General features: G+C 39.9%; 3 protein-coding genes across 4 annotated transcripts in view; 2 read left to right on the top strand and 1 right to left on the bottom strand.

Moving 5' to 3' along the window:
• LOC126588753 (plant intracellular Ras-group-related LRR protein 6) overlaps nucleotides 1-22,641 on the bottom strand; it is a 65,081-nt gene that overhangs the window by 23,180 nt on the left and 19,260 nt on the right. The window lies entirely within an intron of this gene.
• LOC126590418 (uncharacterized) lies at nucleotides 4,914-7,154 on the top strand. The gene has a single exon (XM_050255881.1). The coding sequence runs from the start codon at nucleotides 4,914-4,916 to the stop codon at nucleotides 7,152-7,154; it is 2,241 nt and encodes a 746-aa protein (XP_050111838.1).
• LOC126588754 (uncharacterized) lies at nucleotides 18,372-21,836 on the top strand. Of its 2 annotated transcripts, none has more exons than XM_050253852.1 (3): nucleotides 18,372-18,688; nucleotides 20,618-21,142; nucleotides 21,358-21,836. In XM_050253852.1, exons 1-3 carry the CDS (start codon nucleotides 18,520-18,522, stop codon nucleotides 21,678-21,680), a joined length of 1,017 nt encoding a protein of 338 aa, XP_050109809.1. In that variant the 5' UTR covers nucleotides 18,372-18,519; the 3' UTR covers nucleotides 21,681-21,836. The 2 variants fall into 2 exon arrangements, with proteins under 2 accessions (XP_050109809.1, XP_050109810.1); XM_050253853.1 differs by having other exon boundaries at nucleotides 18,379-18,688; nucleotides 20,621-21,142.

Raw genomic sequence — 22,641 nt, forward strand, 5'->3', positions numbered from 1 at the left:
AGCTGTGAAAGTAATCAAGGTTGGACCAAAGAAATGCCCATCCAAGAATGCCCTAAGGAATGCAAGGAAGAAAGCGGCTCGAGCTCTTAGGAAGAAGATCACTAAGGAACAATTACTCGAAGACATCAAAAATGCCTCAAGGGTGCTTCTTGGAGATGTTTCATCCAAGAACACCAAGATACCTCGACGTAAGATCGTCAAAGTGACATCATCACCACCTACCAAGATTCCTATCATCACTCAAATCATGATCGGAACAATTCCGGTTACTTTACTTACAACGGAGTCGGTCATGATGACTTCCGTCGAGGAAAATGAAGAAATCTTACCCATAGTATCTGGAAATGTTCAACAAAAGGCCAAGGCCTACGAACTTGTTGAGGAAGGTGATAACATTCAATTCGAGGGACCTATCACACGTGCAAGGGCCCGAGCATTAGCAATCCACTCTCCTGAGAGTTCATCTTCCCTCGGAGATACTTCTGGAGGAAGCAAATCTTTTTCCCAAGAAGAGATTCCTAGTGTAATGACTCAATTCCAAAGGTTGGAGATAAATGAAGACGTCGAATTTGAGAACATGCAAGTTCTGATGACTGGCGCATCAAATACAGAAGAACAACTGCTAGAAATGCAACAAAAACTAGTAGAAAGAGAAGCAGAAATGGCATCTTTGGTAGCTGATAAGGAAGCCGAAATTGCGACTTTAGCAGCTCAGTTAGCCACTCAAGCAAGCATAAATAATGTTGGAAATAGAGCAAGAAAAGAAACAGAAGGAGAAAGTTCCGGTGGCCAGCTCACGCATCAAGATATCGATGCAATTTTCGTTAAAAAGATTCGTGAATTTCAAATGTCTTTAACGACACAAAGTCTCGGATACCGGAAACCTTATCCATCTCACTATGACACGGTGCCATTTCCTCGAGGGTATCAAAAACCAAGCTTTGATAAATTTGATGGTTTAAGTGGTTCTCCTCAAGAACACTTAGCTCATTTTTACTCAGCTTGTGGGGAAACATCGCAGTCGGATCCTTTATTGGTTCGGCAGTTTGTTCAGTCACTCAAAGGGTCTGCTTTTACATGGTACACTCAGTTAGAGCCAGGATCTATTCTAACGTGGGATGATATGCAAAGAGCTTTTCTAGCTCAATTCGTCAGTTCAAAGAAAAAAGTCATATTAATGGATCTGGCTCAAACCACACAAAGGCTCGGAGAAAGTGCGAGTGAATTCATCACAAGATAGAAGAGTCTTAACCTACAATGCATGGAAAAGATTTCTGAATTTTCCGCAGTGCAAATATGTTACAACAACCTCATCCCCGAGATTGCAACATTTGTAGGAATTGCGGAGCCTCGAACTTTCGATGAGTTGGTATCCAAGGCAAGTAATGTGGAGAAGCAAATGTCCTGGAAAAATGTGATTGGGAAGATGATCCAAGACTTAGAAAAGAAGTCTGATACCAAGAAAGAGATAACAAAAGAATGCCAAAGAAGGGAGATCATATGGCGACATTTGTCAAAGTAGACAAGAAAAATGACAATACAAAAAGAAAAGAAGAAACCAAAGGGACGATGAGGCTTTCGCTTAAGGAAAGAAAAGAAGTTAAATATAGTTTCGATGATGAAGATGTTGGAACTATCTTTGATGAACTCCTTGCAGCAAAGATGATCACGCTTCCTGAACCAAAGAGTCCTACTGAAGTAAATAAAACTGATGATCCAAGGTATTGTTGGTATCATCGACTCATCAGCCATACGATAGAGGATTGTTATATCCTTAAAGATATAATTCAAGAAAAGATCAACAAGCATGAGATTGAGGTGGATTCATCCTCAAAACATCAGATGACAACGTCTAATATGATTGAAGGAAAATCAACACCCTCCGCTCTATTTCCAAAAGAGTCAATCCCTGTAGGATTCCGTGTCGATAATGAAACCACAATTGTCCATGCTTATCCTGACATGCCTCGTTCCGGAAATCCAAAAATTCCAACTCTGTACGAGCTCATAACTGCACCAAGTTTTGATGTTTGGGAAGATTCGTCACTTGAATCCGAGGACGAGTGGCAAACCATCAGTGAAAAGAAAGTGAAAAAGATTGCTAAACGTCTTTCTTTCACAAAGCGATCAAAAGGAAAATTATGGAATGGACCACCCTCAAAGGATGGAAAGAAAAAGAAGAAAAATACCCAGAGAAGGCCTGAAGTCTTTCAAGATGATGAGTACAAGCAGCATTTCAGAGCACCAATAACCCTCGGAGACTACCTCCCTCCAAAACTTTTCAAAAGTAAGGGAAGTGAGGAAGAAATTGGAAATTGTCGCACGATCTCATGTGAAATCCATAACGATAATGAGGTAGATGCAATAACTCTACGCTCTGGCCAAAGGATCCCGTCTGCAGACAAGAAAGAAGGTAAAGAAACAATTGATTTATTCAATCATTCCGACAAACCAAGTGCAAGAGAGGTTCCAGTCACTACCACTGCAAAGCCTGCGGTAGAAATTTCAATCTCAACCACAAAAGCAAGTACCTCTAAGAGACATGCAAAAGATGCACTACAGTCCCAAAATGGCAAATACGACATCGTCGACCATCTTAAGCGTATCCCATCTCTCCTTAGTGTGTACGATGCTCTAAAAATGTCGATGGAGCTTAGAGAAGCACTCATCATGGCTTTAACAAATCCTGAAGTATTTAAAACAAGCTTGAAATTTGCAGAGGTGGATACAATGTCGCCAAAGTATTGTGCTTGCTACCTCGCAAGTATCACATTTGACGAACACTTCGAGCTCTAGGGATGAATGTTCGCCAACTGACACCATCAATGTTAACTATTCAAGGCTTTAATCAAGTCGGACAAAAAGTAATGGGATCGATAACATTACAAATAGAGATAAGGGAGTTGTACTCCGACGCCCTTTTCCATGTAATTAATGCTGACACATCTTACAATGTTTTATTGGGACGTCCGTGGCTTCATACATATGGTGTCGTTCCTTCTACACTTCATCAATGCTTCAAGTTTTTGGTGAATGGCAAAGTCAAGAAAGTCTTAGCGGACACCGACCCATTTAGGGGTGAAGAAGTGAATTACGCGGATGCAAAATTCTACAAACAATCAAAAGTCACTTTTTCGCAACCAACAAAAAATGAAGTGGTGCAAAAGGAATCACGATCACTAGCTATGGAGAAGGTAAAGCCATCAAGGCTAGTCAAAATTACGAGTTCTAAAACTCCAAAATCCCGAAAAGTTGTTGTCAATCGTTCATTAAAAGATCGAAGAGAACCTGAAAAGAAGACAATGGAACAAATCCAAAATGCATTTGAAACGCTCGTGACCAACTACACAAAGCCTCTACGCAAATTCAACCAATCGATTCCTGGGGGCAATTTGGTAGTCTCAACAAATTTGCAAAGGAATAATGGTCGACATGGTCGCTTTGTTTCGTTCAAAAGAAATGAGTCCTCATCAAATGTTCCATTAAAGATAAAAGCGAAGAGGTGCAAAGCTAAAAGGAGTGCCATCAACGTCACAGTGCACCAAGAAAATGATATGCTTAAAGCATTTGTCTCAAATACTGAGAATCATGAGTTTGAAGGCTTTACTGGTCTTGAGAAAGCAATGTTGACTGAAGAAGAATCTAGCAGCAAGCTACCTCGAGTTTATGTCTTCCAGCGACTTGGTAAAATCACCAATTCTCAACCTAAGAAATGTCATGAAGGCAAAAAGTGGAGAGTCAAAAGCCAAAAGGTGACGATAAACCGAGACAAAAATGATGATGCACAAGAAGAGGAACAAGATGTTGTTCAAGTCAGCATGGTCGGTAGCAAAGAAAGAAGCAAAGAATCTGATAACGAGCCAATTGAGCATGTTAGACAGTTTCCCGCTTGTTTTCCTGTCAAAAAGAAAAATGGGCAAAGTCGTATTTGTGCAAGCTTCAGAACCCACAACAATGCACCGCCATTTCTAGAAAGTGAAGCTTATGGAATGGATGAGGAATCAAGCATAGAAGAAGAGGTTCATAATGTTGCTCAAGTAAACTGTGTCACCATTGAAGATGAAACAGAGGGGAATGGTGATCACTCAACCGAGTTTATTGACAATGCTCAACCGGCACCACCTCAAATAGAAGATGGGGGGCAAGCCGCTGTGGATGAACTTCGAGAAATCAATCTTGGAACAGATAACGAGCCTAAGCCTATATTTGTAAGTGCTCTACTAACACCGGAAGAATTAGAAGATTACAAGTGTCTTCTCCAAGATTACCGAGATGTGTTTGCATGGGGCTATCAAGATATGCCTGGTCTAGACACTAAAGTGGCAGTCCATAGATTAACTATATCAAAAGAAAAATGTTATGTTAAACAAGCTCCACGACGTTTTCGACCCGAGCTCGAAGTACAAGTTAAGGCTGAAATTGACAAACTGATAGACGTTGGGTTTATCAGAGAAGTTCAGTACCCTACATGGCTCGCCAATATTGTACCGGTAAAGAAGAAAAATGGACAAATTCGTGTTTGCATAGATTTCAGAGATCTTAACGACGCATGTCCGAAAGACGAGTTCCCACTTCCAATTACTAAATTATTGGTAGATGCCACAACCGGTTTTGAGGCTCTATCTTTCATGGATGGATTCTTAGGGTATAATCAAATTAAAATGGCACCTGAAGACGAAGAACTCACGACATTCCGCACTCCGAAATGGGTATATTGTTACACCGTAATACCGTTTGGACTCAAAAATGCAGGAGCCACATACTAAAGAGCCATGACAATCATTTTCAGTGATATGTTACATAACACCATCGAATGCTATGTGGACGATCTAGTCATCAAAACAAGAAAAAGGGAACGTCATTTGAATGACTTAAAGAAAGTCTTTGATAGACTCCGAAAGCATCAATTAAAGATGAATCCTTTAAAATGTGCATTTGGAGTGACATCTGGAAAATTTCTTAGCTTTGTAGTAAGGTACCGAGGAATCGAAGTTGATCCTTCAAAAATCAAAGCAATCAGGGAAATGCCTCATCCTCGAAACTTGCGAGAGCTACGAGGACTGCAAGGGAGATTAGCATACATCAGGAGATTCATCTCAAACTTATCTGGGAGATGTCAACCATTCACAAGGCTGATGAAAAAGGATGTGCCTTTCGTATCGGATGATGCATGTCAAAACGCTCTCAGCAGCATTAAAAAGTATCTTTTGAAACCCCCGATGTTAATGGCTCCAATTAAAGGGAAACCTTTAATTTTGTATATCGCAGCACTTGAACACTCACTGGGGACAATGCTTGCACAAAACAGTGAAGAAGGAAAAGAAAATGCGCTCTATTATTTAAGTCGAACGCTTGTAGGGGCAGAGCAAAATTACACTCCTTTCGAGAAGGTTTGCTTGGCCTTAGTCTTCGCTGTGCAAAAGCTACGACATTACTTACTGTCACACAACATTACTTTGATATCTAAAGCGGACCCGCTCAGATACTTGATGTCAAAACTAGTACCATCTGGTCGTCTTGCAAAATGGTCCTCGCTACTATCGGATTTTGAAATGAAGTATGTTTCTCAAAAAGCCATAAAGGGACAAGCACTAGCTGATTTCTTAGCAGCTCATCCTGTTCCCGACAACATGGAGTTACCGGATGAAGAAGTATTCTTGACATACATTTCTCAATGGCAACTTTACTTCGACGGAGCGGCAAGGAAAAAAGGCACGGGGGCAGGAATTGTGTTCATCACACCATATGGAGGCCTAATCCCGTATTCATTTTCGCTCATGGAGTTATGTTCAAACAATGCGGTAGAATATGAGGCACTCATCATTGGACTTCAAATTGCGCTTGAACTACATGTTGATTGCCTTCAAGCTTATGGTGACTCACAATTAATCATCACGCAAATGAATGGTCAATACGCTGTGAAAAATGAAAATCTAGCCTTGTATCATGAAAGAGCAAAACACTTGGCGTCACAATTCCAAGAAATCAACATTGCTCACATTCCAAGGTCTGAAAATAACAAAGCCGATGCATTGGCAAAGCTAGCGGCATCTCTAACTCTCCCTGAAGAAAGAGAAGTTAAAATTACAGTTGGAGAACGAAATTTACTTCCTTCAACATTGGAGCGGATTGAAGAAAACCCTGAAGTCAATGCGGTTACAGTCCTGGAGGTAGATGAACGTTCAGATTGGCGGCAATCTTTGATTGATTATCTTCAATATGAAAAACTACCAACTGGTCCCAAAGGAAGAGTTGATGTACGAAGAAGGGCCAACCGATTTGTGTATTTGAATGACACACTATACAAAAGGTTTTTTGATGGCATATTGCTAAGGTGTTTATCAAATGAGGAAGCAGCCTACGCTCTCTCCGAAACTCATGCCGGTACTTGCGGAGCCCATCAATCTGGACCTAAGCTTGCAGCTCAATTGAAAAGACTTGGGTATTACTGGCCTACAATGGTTCAAGACGCAATGAAACACGCGAAATCATGTCGGGCATGTCAAATACATGGAGACTTCAAGCATCAAAATCCATTGCCCCTCCATCCGACCATCTTGTCCTGGCCATTCAATGCATGGGGTTTAGATGTGATAGGCATGATAGCCCAAAAATCGTCCCTCCAGCATCAGTACATCTTAGCAGGCACGAACTATTTCTCAAAGTGGGCTGAGGCAATACCGTTGAAAGAAGTGAAAGCGGAAGATGTTGCAAATTTCATAAAGAAAAATATAATCTATCGCTATGGAGTCCCGTCCAAAATAATTTCAGACAACGCTCTCTACTTCAAGTGTAGGGCCATGGTCAATCTTTGCAAAAAGTACAACATTCAACAAGCCTTCTCCGCAAGTTACAACCCAACTGCCAACGGTCAAGCAGAGGCTTTCAACAAGGTGTTGTGTAACATCCTGAAAAAGATGGTGGCAAAGAACAAAAGAGACTGGCACGAACGACTTCCCGAAACATTATGGGCCTATAGGACTACCGTCCGTACATCCACCCGATGTACTCCATATAGTCTGGTGTATGGATCAGAAGCTGTGCTACCTTTGGAAATTCAACTACCTTCCTTAAGAGTAGCCACACAATTGACAAATCCTGAAGAAAATGTAAAAATCAGGCTAGCGGAACTTGAAGCACTTGATAAAAAATGACTTGCAGTGCAACAAAGACTTGAAGTCTATCAAGCTCAAGTGGCAGGTGCATTCAACAAAAAGGTTAAGTTTAGATCATTCTCTATTGGAGATTTAGCCTTAACCGTCCGAAGACCCGTCGTCATCACTAGAAAGATGCATGGAAAATTTGAAGCCAAATGGGAAGGACCGTATGTTGTCACCAAAGTCTTCACAAAAGGTGCCTACGAACTCTCTAATGCCGATGGGAAATGCATATACCCATGCGTTAGCGGAAAGCTCATAAAGAGGTTCTACGCATAAACAGTGCCCAACGAACTCCGAGAGGGAAGCAAGTACAGAGGAAGCAAATCAAGATGAATCTCTTCTCTGAACTACGTATGACTTGATCCCTCAAAAAGGGTACGTAGGCAGCCTATCATTAAAAATGGGTGCAGTCATAAAAATAAAAACCCAAGCAGCACGATTTGTTCTCCGATAGCAAAACAAGCCCCTCCTGTGCGGCGGTAGCAGCTGCGATAAAGAGGTGCCCATCCTTTGCTACTCCAACAACTAAAAAAAAAATCCCTGAATAAGCATCATCATTGTTGCAACCCCATCGCCGTCAACAAAGGGAAGTACCAAGCACCACCTCTAGCCCAGCAAGAAGCATCAACTATCCTTTGATCCGAACTTCCAAGATTGTTTCTCTGCTAATAAAAGGAGAAAAATGAGTCTAAAACTCGAAGAGAGAGCTCCAGCAATACAAAAGAGGCTTTCGTCATATCAAAAATATATGAAAAGCTAAAAGTATTTTCCTCTTCTATATATAGAAGTGATGACAAGCATTCTGAAGTGGAACACAGAGGAAAGGCAGCCAAAATGTAAACTGGGCAAAGGGAGATTTTTTTTAAAAGAAATGTGATTTGAATAAAATTCAAATAAATCTCAAACATGCTAAGTTCAATGAACCCGTTATTTATCAATCAAGTTTGCTCAAAAGTGTGCTAAAAAAGGGAAAAGCTGACATAAATATCCCAAATAGCAGGAGTACAAAACAGAAGGAAAACAACATGAATCTTACTTCGGCTTGCTACAAAAGTAGAGCAGGGAAGCAATTGAGTTCAAAATTTCTTCTTCTGCAGATTTGTTCAATGCTTCAGCACGCTCAACGTCCGGGAGAAGCCCTTCATTCGCATCAATCCGGGACAGACAAAGTTCTACATCCACTTTCTTTTGCCGCTCAATTGAAGCTTAAGGTCACTCACTCGACGCCTGACAGAAAGTCTTCCGGAATCATATTGCTGACAAAGAACACGAGCGACCTCCTCTGCTTCTTTAACAGGCAATTGTTTAGGTTCAATTTTTTTAAATTCCTGAATGGAATTGGCAAACTTTGTCCCGGCCTTGTCAACAGCCCGCTGGACACAAATTTGGCCATCTGCATTCATTCCCTGAAATATAAAATGCAGGTCAATATACAAAATGGTCATGTCAACCCTTGTACGTTCAAAACAATTTCACGCATAAGGCTTGAGGGTGCAATCTGTTGAACAAAAAAAAAAAAAAGAGTCTGATGCATTGGAAAAAAAATAATAATAATAATAATAATTGTCATGCATGTTGTCATGCATACTGATTTACGAAGATGCCAAGTCCATCAAAAACTATATTTGCTCAAAAGTGCTGCATAGCAGCTGTACTTGACCAAGACTTAAAAGCAACAACCATGCTTGAATAATGGTACAGCTATCTGCTGAAAAGTATACCCTCCGTCTCTCATCTTGGACAAATTTGATTGGTCATGTTTAAAAAAAGAATTCACGATACCAGTTCGGGAAAGGACTGATCACTAGTTTTTCCATAAATTTGGATGTATGTGTTGAAACAAAAAAATATACATCAAGATGAATAAGCTGCACATCAAAACCAAAGTGATCAAAAGAAATTAAAAAAAAAGAGGGCTTGGAAGGGGGATATCTGAAGCCACCAAAATCAGGGAATTCAAAATCCCTTCTCTATTGGATACCTAGCATAAGATAAACCCCTAAATAAAATAAAATAAAAAATAGAGTAAGAGAAGTTTGCAGCAAATAAACTTCTAAAAGGAAAATAAGGATGTTGCTCACGTGAAGTCTGTTTAGACTTGGAAATCCAAGTCAACAAGAGAAGAAAACGTGGAGCAAAACTCCCCATCTTCTGCAAAACGTGGAAGGTTTCTTGCAAGACGTGGGAGGTTACACAGTTAGTGGGAGAGGGTAGCGAAATATGTCGCCTCTATCTCCCCCACGTAAAAGCTCCCGAGGCTTCCTATTATGCCTATAAATAGGCATCAGTCGCAGTAGAAAGGGGGGAGAAAAGAAAAAAAAAAGGAAGAGGGGAGACTCTGCAGAAATTGAGAGACGACGGTGAAGAACGGACGACAAAAAAGAACAAAGGAGGAGACCCTACTGAAGTTAAGAGAGAAATTTAGAGATAACGGCGAAATACGGACAGCAAAGAAGAACTAGGAGCAGGAAAAGCTACAAGGCATTCAAAGGTATAGCCATTTCATTCTTTTAATCTCTTTTGGGTTGGTTCTTTCTTCTGCTTTGTAGGAGAAAAATAAGCACTTTGCTTCTTCAACTTTTCCCATTCCCCAGCGTTCTCAAGTTACAGCCCAATACACACAAGAAAACCACCGTGTCTCTCTCCATCGTCGCAGATTTCAACAAAACATACTGATTGAATTCAGCCCAGTTCCAAAAAGAAGAAACACTTGCATGCAGTGGCGGATCCAGGAATCTTACCTCAAGGGGTCGCAGTGTAAAAATTCAAATAAAAATTAAGGATGGAAAAACATATTGAAAATGAAATCATAGTACTTTCATTCATAATTCATAACGGAAACAATATTACAAACTATAATTGTCCACGACGAGATTTCATATTTTGAAAACGAAGCATTATAGCTTCATTTTCAATACAAGCAAAAATATATCTCTCAATATAAACAAGCAAGCTATCACTCAACCATTGATCTCCCATTTTGTTCCTAAGTGGTGGACCCTTAACAATATTCATGACAGAAAATGCTATCTCCACTGAAGTAGTTGCAACTGGTAAAACTAAAGACAATGTAATGAGCAAATATACATAATTGAATACTTGATGCATCCTTGTCTCCACCATTTTTTTTGCAAGATCACCAATCCCTTCCAATTGAGAGAAATCACTACTGGAACACACATAATGAATATAAATCTCAAGTTGATCTTCAAGTGCCAAACGATCTTCATCCGAAAAGTCTTGAGGATAAAATTGAGCAAGACGAAGTAACTTTGGTTTATCAAAAGCTACATCTCCATTTTTCATTTTCTCCTTTATTTTTGTTCTTAAACAATATGTCATTCGATTTTTCATTTTCCCATTTATTTTTGTTCTTAAACGATATGTCATTCATATGTTGTGTTTCACGTGTCTCAGTTTCCAAGTCCTCTTCTACCCTATCTCTCTCACTCTATAATTGTTTAGTTAAATAGGCCTACAACAACCCTTGCAAGTCAAGCATTTGTAAACATTTCTATACAATTGAATCCTCAAGCTATCACAAACCATATACTGTAGTAATGGTTAAATCAAAGATTATGATTCCGGGTCGGTTTGCATGCGCGAGGTCGGGTTTCGATAGCCTTCATCTCCATTTTTCATTTTTTTCTTTTATTTTTATTCTCTAATTTTGATTATTTTTTAATAGTTAATGTAACTCTAGGCCCAATAAAATAATAAAATAAATTTTTGACACATCCATTGGAAAAAAAAAAAATTTAGCACTAGTATTCAATTTGCCACATCAGTCATGAACTAAAGTTTTGACATACTATATTTGACATCTCCTTTGGAAATGCTCTAACAAGCCAGATTCGCCTTGAATTCTTTATTTGGACTTCAAATTAGTTAACAACTTTATTTAGGCTTCAAAACAGGCAACCAACCTTTTCTACCTTTTCTATAATTTTTCAGTTAAATAAGCATACATCAGCCCCTTATATGTTACTTGCAATTGATGAGGAGTCTGTCCTTTTTTGTGTAGGTCTTGGGGGATTTGCAGGTTAAGCATTTGTACATATTTATATGCCTTTAGTACTGAAGGTTTCACATAGCATCTGCTGTAGCAATGGTTAAATCAAAGATTATGATTCCGGGTTCGAACCCCGGCAGCGGAAAACTTCTTCTTTTTTTGAATTTATCACAATTAACAGTTAAGTAAAATTATTGAAAACAAAAAGCCACGTTGGGGGGATCCTATCCTGCTCTCTCTCTCCTCTCTCTTTTCTCTCTCTCTCTCTCTCCCCAGACATGGAGCTTTCTTCTCTGCGGTTCCCAGCTATAACACCTCACTGCAGCACCTCATCCTCTTTGCCTCCAATTTCTGTTCGGCCCACCACTACAAAATCGGTTGCTTTTCTCTCAAGCTGCAGGACAAAGTTGTACTCAATTGGGGTGTCCAGAAGCAGCTCCAAATCCTTGCTTAGCTGCCGAAAGAGGCGAAATTCCATCTGGGTATGTTGCATTTCTCCACTCTTAAGTTTTAATTGCTCCAATTGGGCTGTCTCTCTTGGGCCCAGTGCCTTCGTCTTCTTCATCACCTGCCCATAAACCGACGACCTTTCGTCGAACAGTTGGTGTGCAGCCAACGGGGTCGCACCAGAGGTCGCTCATCAGCTCCAAGGGGTCTCTAAGGTGGCTTCCATGGCTTCCAAGGGGTCGCGCGACCCCAATGACCCCACTGTGGATCCGCCACTGCTTGCATGGGTGCCCAAAGAAAATTTGCGGTATGATTGGTATGAAGGAACAGCGCCCACCCATCGTGCCCAACGATGTTTCTGAAATGTATCAACGACGCAAAGACAATAACAGCCGTGGATGGACAAGAGTGCCACCGAGAATCGCTGCTCAACTTACCGTTGCGACGCCGCCGGATACCACCACTTCAACAACACCGATGGCCATAGCGATCACGCCGTCCTCAAGCCCAGCATTGCTGCTGTTCTGTTTTAGGAGCACAGTCCAAAGTTGAAATTGCTGCTGCTGCTCCGTTTTAGAAGCGTAATCCGAAGTTAAAATGATTGCTGCTGCTCTGTTTTAAGAGCTCAATTCGAAGAAACCGGCGTGCTGCTGCTGCTCTGTTTTAAGAGCTCAGTTCGAAAAAAAATCGGCGTGTTGCTGTTGCTCCGTGTTAGGGGCGTAGTTTGAAGACATTGACGGTTGCTGCTGTTCCGTTTTAGGGGCGCAGTTCAAAGACATTAGCAAATTGCTGCTGCTCCGTTTTAGGGGCGCAGTTTGAAGACATTGACGGTTGCTGCTGTTCCGTTTTAGGGGCGCAGTTCGAAGACATTAGCATTTTTGTTGCTGCTCCGTTTTAGGAGCACTCAAGGGATTTGGCAAAAAGTCAGGGAAGGAAGTTGTATAAAAAAAGAATTATACTTCCAGCAGAGAAAAAGAAACAACAACAAACCCGCGTCGTCGTCTTGGAGTTAAAAAGAAGAGGGTTTGCTGACCAAGTTTCTTTTAAAATCTGTTTAAATTAGGAAGTAAAGGAAATGGTCTCCAGCATGACATTTTCCCTCCAAGTTTGTCGTGAAGTTTGGCATGACATTTTCAAAGAACATATCCCTCCAAGTTTGTCGTGAAGTTTGTCAAAACAATATGAAAGCAATGATATGGAGACCACCAAGTTTTAAAGTTAAGAGGGGATCACGTGAAGAACAAAAGAAGGCCATCACTTCCCATTTAATTATGGTCTTTGTAAATTTTGCATTCAATCAAAAGCATGGAGACAAAATGACAAGAGTACAAAACAAAGTTTTGCCTCTTGTGGAAAACCACTCACGAGAACAAAAGAGGTCCCATTAATTAAATAGGGTGCATGAAACAATTAATATGGAGACAAAGTGATAGGTGCTACAAGACAAAAGGAAAGATAGGATTTTTCAAGTTCTATTTGAACTTGGAAGCCTTAAAATCACATGAAAAGAAAAGTACAAGTAAATCTTGCTGTCAAGACGCTTGGAAGTCCCACTTTATGACAAAGTACTATTTTCACTTTGAATTGTGCATCTCACGTGGAATTCTGCTTAAGGAAAAGACAACATCCTATTTCACAAACGACTTCTCATTTTGCCAAATCTGAACACAAGAATGCAAATCCAAATCAAGAATTTACGAACTACGCTGGTTTGATTCCGTTAAGGATACGTAGGCAATCTGATATCAAGTTTTAGACGCAACCGTGAAGCTAAAACGAATCCCTGGTTTATATAAACTAAATTCACTCATGTTATCAAATACCAAAATGGCACGAAGCCGAAGAAAAATTTTCAAAGGGCACGAAGCCATAACAAATCTCAATGGCACGAAGCCATATCAAGTATCAAAAGGCATGAAGCCGCAACAAATCTCGATGGCACGAAGCCATAACAAGACTTAAATGACATGAAGCCACATTATGCTCTTCGCCCGCATGAGCTAAAACTGCACAAGGCATCAATGCTCCTCGCCCGCATAAACTAAAACTGCATAAGGCACCAATTGCTCCTTGCCTGCACGAGCTAAAACTGCACAAGGCATCAAACCTCAACAAATACATGAACTACGAGTGACTTGATCCCTCAAGAGGGTACGTAGGCAATCTAGGGTCCGACCTAGGTGCAGTCACAAAATCAAACAAACACCCAAATCCTCAAGTTATGATTTATTCAAATTAGAATAAAAGGGTATTCCTTTCCAAAAGAAGGATTGTAATTAATAGGCACGTAGCCTAGAATAGGTCGAACTCGAATTAATAAAACCCTCTTTGAAAAAATTGAACGAGGGTGAAATTGTGTTGAGTGAATTATTTGTTTACATATTGTGTACAATTTTTTCTCAACAGGGTCAACCGGATTTAGGGTTTGAGTTAGGTCAGTTTGGGCATAGTGGGTTATCTGGATTGGGCTTAGACTTTTAGGTGGGCTCAGCTTAGGTCAGTGGGCTAGTACCCGGCCCAAGGGAAAAAGGTTTTGGGTTAATGGGTTTAGGGAAATAGGCTTAAGGTTGGGCTGGAAACCCAAGTTCTATTTGGGCCTAAGGCCTTAACCCTTGGGTTTTAAAGACACGGGCCCAGGCTTAATGCCTAGCCCAGATAGAAGGGTTTTGGGTTTAACTCAACGGGCTTAAAGCCCTAATTTTGGCACGGCCCAAAGGGCCTGGTTCGAAAGGTTTAGGCCCGAAGGCCTTGATTGCTTGGTTTCACTAGAGAAGGAGGCTGGAGCTTCCTAGCTCTGGTCGATGCCACAACTAACAATATATAGGTGCGATTTATGTATGTAAACGAAGTACAAGACGAGAGGAAGAAGTTTATACGTACGATTCACCGTGGAGAGGGTTGGAGATGGCCGGAAAGTGGCCTGGAAGCCACGGGTACTCGCCGAAATCTGGGTTTAACACACCCGAACTGATTTCAAGTCCAACCTTCACCAAAACAGGTATACATACTCAGAAATTCATACCAACATCCAATTTAAGACAGGGTAAAACGATTCTGAGGCTTACCTACTCGGAAATGGTAGCATAAATCTAAGGAAAATTGACAAAAATAACCCATTTTGTTAATTTGGGGATCAAAATAGGACAAATTGGCCACACACACTCCATGCACATCATGCACAAAAGCGAAATGACCCATTTAGTTATGGAATATATGGGTTGTTTGCAACATGAATTGATATCTAGAAGTTAAATTAGGGTTTGTGTTTTATGTTGAGGGCTATAAGTTGTGGGAAAAAAAAAACTTTATTTTTGACGTGCGAGAATACTGGGTATGTTCCAATTTGTGATTCAAGTGTCCAATTGTAGAAATTTGGAAAAAAAAAATCGTGATGCACGTATGTTAGACTAGTCTTGATGCACGTATGTTATATGTAATTTCAAATTTGTGCAACAAAACAAGGGGGAAGCATGACACGCCCCGATCCCGATATTCCTCGAACACCAGGATAGGCACGTGCTGGCCGACACCTAAAAGTGACGAAAGCCATTTAGAATGCATGAGAACAAGAATTTAATAAAACTTATAAATTTAAAAATAATGTAAATGAGGAACATGTTTAGAGCATACAACTAATATAGAATACTAAAAGAGTAATACAAAATTGAATGAATAAAGGAATGGGGTCCTACACCGAAAGGACTCGAATATGCCGATGTGGAAGTGCCTTGACGCCAGGATTGTATGCCTCGATTCTAAGTCCTGAAGGGGGTGCAAAACAAACATGAGTGTACCAAGTTGATATATATATACATATATATATATATAATAAAACAATTATCAACATACTAATCCCCAAGTTTTATGAAAACTCATATAGCATGATAAATAAAATAGGTTTTCTGAAACCTAGCATGCCGTGCAATGTCTCAAATCATAACTCATATAGATCGTAATCACTAGTGAATGTCCAATCACACTCCAGGCCCCCTGCCAGCTCCCCATCCATGTGCTGACACCAGAAGAAAATCATCTTCAGTCCCTCTGCCAACTCCGTGTCCCTCAGCCCATAGCTTGATATTATTTCTTCAGGCCCTATGCCAACACCATAACCTCGCTTGTGACGGAATCTATCCCTCGCCCCGCAGCGGAATAGGGACCACTAGGTAAGTATAAAACCATTGAACATACATATATTTTGAAAAGCAACTTCATAGTATAAAGTCATCCATCATCTGTACTATAAAAAGGTGTTCGAAACATGTTCTAAATATTATATTGTCATCCATCAGATATTCTATAAAGAACACGGGTTATAGGAAAAATAGTAATAATTCAAAATAGCCTCAGTAAGCATGTTATCTCACAAAACGTTTCATAAAACGTAATCATCAAATCATGCTTTTCATGTATGCATTTCTACTGTTAAAACATGCATTGTTAGAAGGGATCCACTCACGGATCCTTCGCCGCTGAAGAGCCATGCAAACTAGCAAAGACGGAAACGCCATAATAATTGCCCCTGAGCACATAAATGGTCCAATTAATAAAACTATATTCAAACGATTGAATTTGGGAAAACAGACTTCAAAAACGGGTCCAGGATGTCGAAATTAGCCTAGGAGGGATCCCGGACAAAAACCCGAAAAGTCAACGAAAAGTCAACGGTCGGATGTGGTTTGGGTCAACGGGATAACCGGGTTTAGGGTTTGAGTTAGGCCGGTTTGGGCCTTAGGGTTTGGGCTTAGTGGGTTAGTTGGATTGGGCTTAGACTTTTAGGTGGTCTCAGCTTAGGTCAGTGGGCTGGTACCCCGCCCAAGGGAAAAGGGTTTAGGGAAAGAGGCTTAAGGTTGGGCTGGAAGCCTAAGTTCTATTTGGCCCTAAGGCCTTAACCCTTGGGTTTTAAACACACGGGCCCAGGCTTAATGCCTAGCCCAAATAGAGGGGTTTTGGGTTTAACTAAACGGGCCTAAAGCCCTAATTTTGGCACGGCCCAAAGGGCCTGGTTCGAAAGGTTTAGGCCCGAAGGCCTTGATTGCTTGGTCTCGCCGAAAAATGAGGCTAGAGCTTCCTAGCTCTGGTCGACATCACAACTAACAATCTAGAGGTGCGATCTATGTATGAAAACGAAGTACAAGACGAGAGGAAGAGGTTTATACCTACGATTCACCGTTGAGAGGGTCGGAGATGGCCGAAATCTGGGTTTAACACACCCGAACTGATTTCAAGTCCAACATTCACCAAAACAGGTATACATACTCAGAAATTTGTACCAACATCCAATTTAAGACAGGGTAAAACGATTTCGAGGCTCACCTAGTTGGAAATGGTGGAATTCGGCGGAGTTCGCCATCGCACGCACCGTTGTAGTGTTGACAGGGGACGAGAGGAGTGAAGGTTTGAGGTTCTTAGCCTCTTGAGGCTTGGTGGTCTCGGAGAAGGAGTTTGCAGATAGATGTAGGGAGAGACAGTGATAGAGATCGAGAGAGTTTCGGGGAGAGTGAACACACAGAGAGAGCACGAGAAGGTGATGAGAGAATGAGAGGACTGAGAAAGAAGAGAGATGAGAGGCTCGGGGGACAAAAATACAAGGTGGGCCCCCCAGGCACACCTATTAAGGCCCTAAAAACAATTTTTAAAATAAAAACCCAAAACTACCTTTAAAATCGGGGTGGGGTGTATGGGATGGGCAGAAATTGGGTTTTGAGAGATGGGGTGGCCGAAGTTGCCTATTTCTTGAAGTTTTATTTTTATTTTTTTGTTCTTGTTGGGTGTAGAAAAAGAAATATGGAGCATATTTGGAATTTTAAGATAAAAAATGATAAGTTAGGTATAGAAAGAGAATAAAGGGGTCTATATAAAATTTCTCTTTCTAAAGTTGCCCTTTTAATTAATCAAATTGTTTTACTTTGTACACCCACATTTTATTTTAATATTTCATCACTTTAAACCCTAAATTTATCGAATTATCAAGCAATTTAAATCATTGTTGATGTCAGTTTCTACTTCAACAGTGTTTTTTTCATCAACATTGGAGAGATAGAAAAAGGGGAAAGTGAAGGTGTGAGAATGATGAATACGTTTCTTTGTATTAAAACCCTAGTGGGTGTCCAATTTGGGTTTATAAGAAATTAAGATTTTATCAAAGAGTCTAATTAGCGCTTTACAATAATTTTACATATGGGTACAAGTATCATTTTACTTTGAATAAAACTTGAAGAATGTCTAGAGACAAAAGTCGGGTGCAAACATAAATGTCTTAAAATACTTAAGGGTTAAGTACGGATAACTACCCAACCTTTAGAGGTGATTCCGAATTAGTCACAACCTTTTAAGACATTCCAAAGAACATCCTAACATTTTGAAAAATAAACGCTCTCTAGGTCACCGACATTAGGTGATGATGTCACCACCTTTAATTGACGATGTCTATAATGTAGAAGGGATCCGTTTGGAGATTTAGAGCTTTATAAATAACGTGAGAGTGAAATCTCGCTTCAATAATTGTCAAGGTTATCACTTAACGCTGGTGACATGTCGGAAGTTCAATTTTTGAAAAATTAGGTAGTTATTTAGAACGTTTTAAAAATTGAGATAAATTTAGGACTACCTCTAAAAGTTGGGTAGTTATATGAACTTACCGTCAATACTTAAATATCAAACAAAGCCCAATATTAACCATTAAAGGACCCGAAATGTCCCTCAAAAATGAAGAAAAAAAAAAAAGACCCGAAGTGGATGGTGAAAAAAAAGACCAATACTAACCTATAAATAGAAGGGAACCCGAGACCCGTATTTCCTCCATCAATCGATTATCAATTAAAATCCCAAAACCTAAGAGTCCCAAAATCGAGCGTGATAAATCGATCTATCAATCTGCAATCTCAATCTCAGAGAGAGATGGCCATGCACATGGAGGCTGAAGTACCTGGAATCGGCGCCGTTGGGTGTTATGCGGAGAAGCAGAGCTCGCTTTGTGGCAAGAGGAAGAGGCAGCAGAAGCCGCTGGAGGAGGAAGACCGTCAACCTAGGTCAGTTACTCCAGGAGCGTTGCGAGTTTTACCCCAAGGTGATTGATTCGGCCCCAATCTCTCTCTCTCTCTCTCTCTCTCTCTCAATGGATTTTTTTTAGGGGTGTATTCAATTAAGATTTTGAGGGATTTTAATTCTTTTAATGAATTTAGGGGTATTCAATCAGGAATTTAAATGATTCTCTGAAATTCAATGTGTATTCAATCAAGATTTTAAGATAGTTTATGAAAATCCTTAGAAATCCGGATGCATTCAATTAGAATTTTAAAGAAGTTTATAACATTCCAGGTGTATTCAATTATAATTTGATTTTAAAGAATTTGAGAAAGTTGAGGAATTAGAGGGAATTGGAGAGATTTCGTAGTGTATTTTGAGCATCCATAAATCTCACCTTCTCCCAAGAGATTTCGAAGGAATTGAATCAAAATTTTACATGGAATCTCTACAAATCAATTAAACTCCATAAAAATCCATGGATTTATCCATTAAAATCTCTCAAATTCTCAATTGAATACACCCTTCTTAATGATAGATTTCAAAGGATTTTAATAGACTTTAAAATTTTATATGGATTTTAGAAGATTTATATGGATTTTCAGTATGATTTTTGTGGACTTGTATGGAAGTTCTTCCATAGATTTCTTAGGATTTTTAAAAAATTGAAAATCACACGCAGTGCCGTCTGGATCATTTTTAATGAAATCATGCGGGTGTGACTCAAACAACTCCAATGTTCCAATGTGTATTCAGTTATGGGTCTCTTCTGTCTAACCTTCCTTCATTCCGTCTAGCAGACCGACCACAAGCCGCACGCATATTCACCATCGTAGTTTCGTTCCCTTTCAATCCCATGCCATCATGTTCCTAAACTTCAATGCACACTTCAATGCACACTCTGGCTTCCTGCCCTTCCGGTACCCACCAAGCATAACATTAGAATCCACATTTCATTCATTTCAAACTTCCCCACAACAACAATGCATATGAATCAACAAGTTATGCACATGCGGCACAGAGTTCACCCCAAAACCAGAAAGTATAGCTATTGGGAACAAAGCTCGGCCCAGCGCCGAACTCACTGAGCTTGTGTATGTGGATTTGGGGTAATGGAAATTAGATGATTTTTGGCGATTTGAGGCGATTTTCCATTGAAAATCGGTTTCGTGCGAGGAGAACATGGGAGAAAACAACTAATTGCAGCTATATGTTAAAAAAGATAATTGAACCATCGGATCTCAGGTAGGCCAAAAAATGGAGGAAGACTGTTCCCCCTTCTGAGAAAAGAGAGAACTTGCCAGAACCCAATAGTTGTTTACGAGTAGAATTTTGAAAAAAAAATCCATGATAGATGAGAATGAAGACGATGAAGTCGAAGAGGACGATGGGATGTGTTCCGAAGAGGAAGGTATAGATGAAGATGAAGGGGTTGGGAGGTTCTTTTCTGTTTGAGGGTGTGAAAAGAAATCAGATGGGGGGTGGTAGGATTCTTGATAGCATTTGGTATATATACCATCCACCTTCAAATCCATCAAAATCCCTCTTCCATTCAAATCCTACCAAATCTTTTGCATTCTCACTAACTCTGGATTTAGATGTATTCTTTAAAATCTTAATTGACTATCCTTGGATTTGGATGTATTCTTTAAAATCCTCTTAAATCCTACTTTGACTACACCATGATTTCTAAATATTTTAAAATCCTTTTTTAAAACTGTAATTGACTACACCCTGATTTCAAAGTTTATTTATTTATTTAAATGTTAGATACGTTTTCTGTTTTTGGTACCACAACACCTCCACTCCATCCACAGCAACAACAACACTAATTTAATTAGTATTACTATAATAATGAAAAGTAGTACTTTGTTTTTTTAAATTATAGGAATTTTTTTTTTTTTGTTCTTTGTGTCCATATTCTACAAGATTTGAAGAATTTCAGCTAACAGTGGTTCTGAAACTGTCACAGCAGATGAAGAAAAGGAACGGGCTTTTACAAGGAATTTCATTTCGTTCCTTTTGTCCAAGGTATCTAAGGAAACTGATGCACAATATATGGATTCTGTCAATTCATGTGACCCTTCTAAAGTTGCTGCTCAACTGGAGTCCGTGCTGTTTGAAAACTGGGGTTTCAATGATCAGTCGCTGGAATCGACTGAAAAGTATTCTACTCTATTTTATTTCCTCCATGCTCCTGCGAGAAAAGATTTCCGCAGACAGGTTCTTCTCGGCGAGATCTCCCCAACACAGTTGGTGCACATGTCTTTGGATGAACCGCATTCGAAGTACCCCAATCATATGGACGACCTTTGCGAGAATTGCTATGAAGTTTGGTTTGAGAAACTTCGAAACAGCTTAATTGAGTGTGGTATGATGAAACGTGTAACTGTGGAGCCGCTGGGGACTAAGCAGCGGCAGCAGCTGGACCCTTCACCTCGGTTGGACCCTCCTGGTACTGCAGTATGGGGAGTTTTACGCCAAGTTTTACCCCAAGGTGATTAATAATTAAATTTGAATTTCGTTTATCGTGCGAGCTTGTTCATAATTTACATGCTAATATATACTTTTTATTTGCCATGTCAAAGTTTAATATGCTGTGCAACTTATTTCTCTGTTGTTTGAATCCTTCTGAAAACAAAATCATTATGTTATCAAATTAAGATTTGAAGAATTTCTGCTAACACTGGTTCTGAAATACTGTCACAACAGATATTGAAAAGGAACGGGCTTATGAAAGGAATTTCATTTCGTTCCTTTTGTCCAAGGTATCTAAGGAAACTGATGCACGATATATGGATTCTGTCAATGCATGTGACCCTTCTAAAGTTGCTGCTCAACTGGAGTCCGTGCTGTTTGAAAACTGGGGTTTCAAAGGTCAGTCGCCGGAATCGAATGAAAAGTATTCATCTGTGTTTTCTTGCCTCCAGAATCCTGCGAACAAAGACTTGCGTAGGCAAGTTCTTCTGGGAGAGATCTCCTCAAAACAGTTGGTCAACATGTCTCGAGATGAGGTTTATGATTACTTGTTTTAGGCCGCCTGGTGATGATACTCAGAGATGCATTACTCGTTTCCATTGATTTCAAGCTCTGGCCATTTTGTAGTTGGATCGGTTGACAAGCGAAAGAAAAAGAGTCTGTTTCCATTGATTTAGCATATAACACGCTTCCTGTTGGATTTGGATTGTTCATCTGCAAGAGGAGGAGACGTGGGAGACAAGTGGTTTATGACTACGAAACCCATATATACACACCTATTTCTGATGAATCAATTAAATAAATCAAACGAAAAGAAGAAACGTAATTAAACAAGTGTGTAATGAAAGAAAAAGAGCGCAGAAAGAACATCTAAAGATTCGCTGTCTTTAATGTCTTATATAGGACCATCACCTGGAGACGAGAAGGCACAGCCTATTTGGGAGTTATACACCATACCGGCTCAAGGCCTTACTTAAACTTGGCATTACATTAACTGCCTGATATGATTTTCAAAGTTCAATCAATAGTCAGAACTAATTGTGGGAGTCTAGCACCAAAGCATATACCACCAAGTTTATGCAAGAAGAACTTGTTAATCAAATAAACACCGTCGGGTGAACCAAAGTTGAGGAAAGTAAAGCCAGGCTATATTCTTTACGTGTATGGTAAAACAAATAAGAATCCTATAGATATTGTAACGTTGGTATTGCACTTACTATTATTAGGACTGGTAACCCGATAGCAAACCCCACATTGATATTGCTAAATAATGGTCGATCATGCTTGATGCTGCTGTTGCCTGCCACCAAGATACTTAACAATAGCCCGTCAAAACCTCATATAAAAAAGGCACAAAATACTTGCTGAAAGAATGATGCACAAGCTAGTCAAAACCTCAAAAAACAAAAACAAAAACAAGGTACAAAATACAATAACGACAGAAAACACTATATCTGTAATTCTGTACTAATCTACAGGAAAAACGCCAAGCTCCTAAATTTGGAATATATCGTCTGC

Source organism: Malus sylvestris, chromosome 11 (genome assembly GCF_916048215.2).
Source record: "Malus sylvestris chromosome 11, drMalSylv7.2, whole genome shotgun sequence".
NCBI lineage: Eukaryota > Viridiplantae > Streptophyta > Magnoliopsida > Rosales > Rosaceae > Malus > Malus sylvestris.

Excerpts from the sequence above, each read along its gene's own strand:
- LOC126588754 (XM_050253852.1), top strand. The coding sequence starts at position 18,520 with ATGGCCATGCACATGGAGGCTGAAGTACCTGGAATCGGCGCCGTTGGG. Across the intron at positions 18,689-20,617 it reads GTTGCGAGTTTTACCCCAAG|CAGATGAAGAAAAGGAACGG; the intron begins GTGATTGATTCG and ends AAACTGTCACAG. Across the intron at positions 21,143-21,357 it reads ACGCCAAGTTTTACCCCAAG|ATATTGAAAAGGAACGGGCT; the intron begins GTGATTAATAAT and ends CTGTCACAACAG.
- LOC126590418 (XM_050255881.1), top strand. The coding sequence starts at position 4,914 with ATGAATCCTTTAAAATGTGCATTTGGAGTGACATCTGGAAAATTTCTT.